Raw genomic sequence first — 5,577 nt, forward strand, 5'->3', positions numbered from 1 at the left:
TTCCCAAAATGCATAGCAAATGAGAAAAGTAGAGATCTCAGATGCTATTTCTGAACTTCAGATAGACCCTTGCAAATTTGCATACAGTACGCCTACTGCAAATTAAGTTCGTAACAAAACACCAAATTATAAAAATGCCTATCTTCCCTAACTAGCTAGCTAGGTGATCATCATCCAGTAATTAGCACAGATGCAGAATGAAAAATCAAAATTAGGAAATTAGTTCCAAATGTATACACCTTTTCTTAATCCACCCTATCCTAATACCAGACCAGTAACACGTCCTCCATCTGTCCACCCATTTGAAACGTACGCACATTAATTTATGTGTCATTCCAGACTGTGAAAGGAGCCATATTGTGAGTAGATGTTGGAACTGCTGTTGGCACCCAATTGTCATACTCGCTGCTTCCCTTCGTCGACACACCTATTGAAGAAACTGATGATGACTGCGGCGCCTGAACCGGAAGATAATACAAGCTCTTTGCATGATTATAAGCATCCACAGTGGTAGTAGTACTACTTGAGCCAAACGCATTTTCATAACCTAGCGCCGGCTTCACCTGATCATGATCGGAACTGCCATTTCCAAAAGCATTACTATTATTCTCATGATCATTAGCTATAGCCGTCCCCATAGGGATTATATAGCCACCGTGATCTCCGGCAGTAGTACCATTATATATGACAGAATTAGAACCTGAGCTATGTTCCATAGAATCCGTAGTACTATTTCCCATGAGGTTGACTGGCTGAAAGAAATTGTGAGTACTTCCCAACTGAAGTAGTTGATGATGATGAAGATCTTGACGATGATGATCTTGTGGCTGATAAAAGCTTTGAGAATTAGTGTCTTGCTCTTGCTTGCACCAAACCCTCTGCCCGCCATTAGAATTATATGGCACTGATGAGTAATAATGCATCCCAAAGGGCGGCACTGCGGCCTGATGGGCAACAGCGGTAGCGGCTTGGTTAAATGCAAGAGTTGGCCAGCCTGCTCCAGTACCATAGACGTTATTTATTCTCATTCCATGATGATCTCCATTTATCAGTTGCTGATGATATTGATCGAGACTATTACTACTAGTATTCATCATCATCAGCTTTTCGCGTTGATCATCCATCGTTGATCTGTTGTGTCCGTCGGCCAGTAGAGTCATCTCGTGCAGATGCTGGTGATGTGCCTGCTCAACGTCTTTCAGTCGCTTCGCAGCACCACCAATGGGCAATGTGCTGCTCTCCAGAATCGACTTCACGTCGTATCTAGTCATGTCAAAGTTAGTTACTGCATTAAGTCCCCGGAATTTTATGGCTGCGATGTCATATGCCTCTGCTGCTTCCTCCTGGGTACCTGAATATATAAATGGAAATTCATTAGGAAATTATGAAGTAAAAAGCTAATTATCATCAGTACCTTACTTAATTACAAGGTCAAATTAAAATTAATATTGCAGGAAAAAGAAATTAAACTTACTGAATGTTCCCAGGTAGAGATCTTTGTTCCCTGCTACTCTTCCAATCCTTGCTTGCCATCTCCCATGCTGGTGGTGCCTGTTGTACATGCAACCAAATTAATTACATAAACAAACTATATATAAGTAATTATAAGGCATACTTGTAACATGCATATAAATACCAATCTATAATTTGATGACTGAATGCTGCTCAAACTTGGGGCCTCCATGCACTTTCAAATCAATAACACATTTAATTACATCACATGCATTCTATGTTGCATTACCTTGTCACTCCTCGATAAATGGATGCACCACGAGAAAACCCACTACTCTTCCTGCAACAAGAAAATTCATTGAGTACATGGGCAGAGCCAATGAAGGCTCACTGGGGCAGATGCCCCCACTTAAGTAATTCGTTTGTTAAGTTGCAGACTAGAGTTATATAATATACACGTGTTATTTTTAAATAAAATATACGTATCTAATATCCAACATACCTTCATACTACTTGTACTCTATATCAAATATTATATGAGCAAAAGTGCTCTTACTCTGTCATTCAAACTTAAAAACTCCTCCTCCGCCTATCATGTCTTAATATTTTTCTCATCACTTTTCCCCTTTCCACTACTATACTGAAATTTTTGTAACATGGAATTGTGATACATCATCATTTGAAAGAATCCTTATTATCATATTGAGTATAAGCCATACTATAATAAAGTTTTCTTAGTTAATTTTTGGGATGCCCCACTAGAAGAAATTTGTAGCTCCGTCCCTCACCTGAACGGTCTATTTTTTAAGTCTCGATTATAGATCATCCTTGCAAAAATTCAAATTCATTCAAAACTATTTTCCTATTTAATTGTCACTATGAAATCTCATTGTTTTTAATAAAAAGTGTTCGTCAATTTATTTGAATTCAATTAGATGTTTCAAATATTTCTAATTTGACTAATATTTTGTAAGAATGATCTATGAGGTACAACTTAAAAAATAAATAGTTCGGATCATTGAATTTTGATGTAGTGTAGGTAGGTTTTCTTAGTTGATTTTCGGGATGCCCCACTAAAAGAAATTTGTAGCTCCGTCCCTGATTGAGTACATATAATTAAACCGTCAATTTCATATATGTACGTACCTTCGCAAAGATGCAACATATTCCTGTCTTGTCATGTGCTTCATTTCGTCTACCTCTTTCTCATAGTTGCTAATCTGGCATTAGTTCAAATTATATTAGAAAACATAAAGGTTGTCCATGCATCATGATTATCAGATAATAATTAATGAAAGACATGCATGCATCTATAATTTCACAACGGCGAACAATATATAATTAATGATACTTAATTTTCTGGGATTAACTTCCGTAAAAAAATTAATATCAGTTGGGAGTGTATATACAACTTTTTTTTTAAAATGTAGTCGAAACACTTTCCCCAGTTTCCAAGCTAACCTAAGAGCGCATATCAATACCAATGGCCGACATTGAGCAGATTTTGTTGCGCAAACAAAATAGGCAACATGATCAATCGACACACATTCTTTATTTAATTTTTTTATTACGTTTTGTAACTCACCGGGAAGTTGGTAGTGGTTGTAGTACCCCAATATTTCAATGCTGCTAGGTCATAAGCTCTTGCGGCCTTTTCTTCCTTGTCATAACCACCTATGGATTAAGGATTGAATTAATTATTCAGATCGATCAAAAGAAAAAGAAGATCCGGAAGGGTGAAAAATCCATGCGAAGAAAGGCATAGACCTTTAAACTGTACGTACCCAGATAAACTGCAAATTAAAGAGGATTGAGATGGAAAGGCGGCCCAGATCAAGAAACGCACAAAAGAAAAGCAGCACTATTAGTTAAAGAAAAACATGATATGCATGATGTATCTTTAAATTAAATAAATAAATAAACTTGAAACGAAATAATCATTTTTTTTTCCTAAAAGATCCAACAATTAAATTAAAATGGACTGTGTACCTTGCCGTCCCTTTCGAGTTTGTCCCTCTCTTCGGCAACTATTATCCCACAAATGAGCTTCATATCTACCTGTCCATCTGTGCCTGTATGTACGCATAGATTGAAACGAGTAGAAGCTTATTCATTTAACGCATTGAACCCCCAAAATCCAAAAATTAATTAAAAGGAGTAAATGAATGAAATAAGAAAAAAATTAGAAACCTGGTTACACCACGGTATATAGAAGTTCTCTGTCCAAATGTATCAATGGACTTTCTGGGCACGGCCTCAATAGCGGTAGCAATACTAGTCTGGTTATCGATCCCAGACTGAATAGTCGCTGCGGGGGCAGCGGTCCTAATAATTGCCTGCTTATTACTATCTCGATCTCGATCTGACGAACAGGTTTGATCTCCGGCCGTAGTAGCACCTGCAGTACTCATCGAAAGCGAAAGAGTCTGTGCACTGCTAGTACTAGTACTTGTGTTGGAGACACCGATGCCATTGACATCGTTCTTGTTCATCTCTTGCAGCTGGGATGCCGGTTGATTCCTCAGCCATGTCTTGATCATTGAAAGCCCAATATTCGAGCTGCTGCTGTTGATATTAATGGTACCGACTGCACCGTCTCCGTTGATGACATTTGTGGGATCGGAAATCTCTAACGGAAGCTGCAAAGAAGAGACGGTTCTGGAGAAGATGTTGTCGGTAGTATTAATACTGGCGGTGTTTTTACTATTGTATGCATGCGCAGAACTAGTGCTACTCTGGATATGATCTGGATGATCCGCAATGAAAGAGTGTCGGCCCAGGAAGTTTTCGAGCTTTGGCTGCTGCTGATGACGATTTTGATGGTTTTCAAGGTTTAGGGTATTGCATGAGTTAAGCATAGAGAGGTGGTCTGATGTGAACTTGTAGTTGGTGCTATCCGGTGAGTTCATATTCCAATCTGCACCTGCTACAAATATGGTAAACCAAATTAACAATTAACTAAAATTTACAAATTAATTCAACAACTATATAATGGTGAAAACTAGCTCTAGGAAAAAAGAAATGAAAGAAAAAGTCATTCATCCAAAAAAGAATAAAGAACAGAAAAGGTCTTTAATAATAATATTATATGAAGGGGGGGTGGTAATTAGGGTTTTGTTAAGAGTGGATAAACCTTGGGAGTCGAACGCAGCTTGATGAAGCATCCCAAAAGATGTAGGGAGGTGGTTGAGAGAATGATGATTAGGAGCAGTAGGAGTAGCAGATGAGTCGTCATGAGAATTAGTGAGATCAAAGCAGTCTCCGGAGGCATCGGTACCGGAGATTTCATCCGAGTACTTAGAGCGGAGGCGAGAGACTAGTGTCTGGTCAGATAAGTCCTGATGATCTTGGCCGTGCTGCTGATGACGATGATCAGTACCCTCAGATATCGTTGGATCAGCCGGAACTACTTCTTGAGGGGAAAGAGAGAAACCCAACCAGTTCATGGAACCCATCTCAAAATTATTCTATGTAGCTATATATATATATATTGATTAATGGTTTGAGTTAAAGAAAAGAGATGATCAGACAACTAGTACTCCATGCATGAAGAAGAAGAAGATGAAGTAGCCAACTGGTTGAGAAACAACTATTGTTTAAGGCGAGAAGAGAGAGTATCCATTTCCATGGCGGTATGTGGGTATAATCTCTATTGGGACTCAAAAGGGAGAAGAGGAAAGGTCAAAATTTTGCAGACATAGAATTAATTGAAATGACTCTCATTTCTTCCAAAGCAATTATATATTTCAAGATTTTTAACACACGCTCTCTTTCCCTTCCACTTCTCTCTTTCACACGTACGGAGACAGATGCTCCTACTCAAGTAATTCGTTTGTTAAGTAAAAAAACAAAGTGCTCTTACTCTATCATTCAAACCTAAAAACTCATCTCCCACCTATCATGTATTAATATTTTTCTCATCATTTTTCCACTTTCCACTACTATACTGAAATTTTTGTAACATGGAATTGTGATACATCATCATTTGAAAGCATCCTTATTATCATATTGAGAATAAGTCATACTATAATAAGGTTTTATTAGTTAATTTTTGGGATGGCCCACTAAAAGAAATTTGTAGCTCCGTCCCTCACCTGAACCGTTTATTTTTTAAGTCTCAATCAT

The 5,577-nt window shown here is 38.0% G+C and overlaps 1 protein-coding gene across 3 annotated transcripts; it reads right to left on the minus strand.

Moving 5' to 3' along the window:
* Window positions 1–5,199, minus strand: LOC126618361 (AP2-like ethylene-responsive transcription factor BBM1). Of its 3 annotated transcripts, none has more exons than XM_050286399.1 (9): window positions 4,586–5,199; window positions 3,643–4,375; window positions 3,442–3,524; window positions 3,237–3,245; window positions 3,038–3,126; window positions 2,599–2,672; window positions 1,742–1,792; window positions 1,475–1,551; window positions 1–1,351 (listed from the first exon to the last, which is right to left on the minus strand). In XM_050286399.1, exons 1-9 carry the CDS (start codon window positions 4,905–4,907, stop codon window positions 324–326), a joined length of 2,466 nt encoding a protein of 821 aa, XP_050142356.1. In that variant the 5' UTR covers window positions 4,908–5,199; the 3' UTR covers window positions 1–323. The 3 variants fall into 3 exon arrangements, with proteins under 3 accessions (XP_050142356.1, XP_050142355.1, XP_050142357.1); XM_050286398.1 differs by having other exon boundaries at window positions 3,643–4,378; window positions 4,586–5,198; XM_050286400.1 differs by lacking the exon at window positions 3,237–3,245 and having other exon boundaries at window positions 3,643–4,378; window positions 4,586–5,198.
* Between the last annotated feature and the right edge of the window lie 378 nt (window positions 5,200–5,577).

The sequence above is a fragment of the Malus sylvestris genome, chromosome 4 (assembly GCF_916048215.2).
Source record: "Malus sylvestris chromosome 4, drMalSylv7.2, whole genome shotgun sequence".
NCBI lineage: Eukaryota > Viridiplantae > Streptophyta > Magnoliopsida > Rosales > Rosaceae > Malus > Malus sylvestris.

Coding starts and splice junctions, on each gene's coding strand:
- LOC126618361 (XM_050286398.1), bottom strand. CDS start 4,907: ATGGGTTCCATGAACTGGTTGGGTTTCTCTCTTTCCCCTCAAGAAGTA. Junction 3,525..3,642: donor ATATACCGTGGTGTAACCAG/GTTTCTAATTTT, acceptor GCGTACATACAG/GCACAGATGGACAGGTAGAT. Junction 1,793..2,598: donor TATGTTGCATCTTTGCGAAG/GTACGTACATAT, acceptor TTCTTGTTGCAG/GAAGAGTAGTGGGTTTTCTC.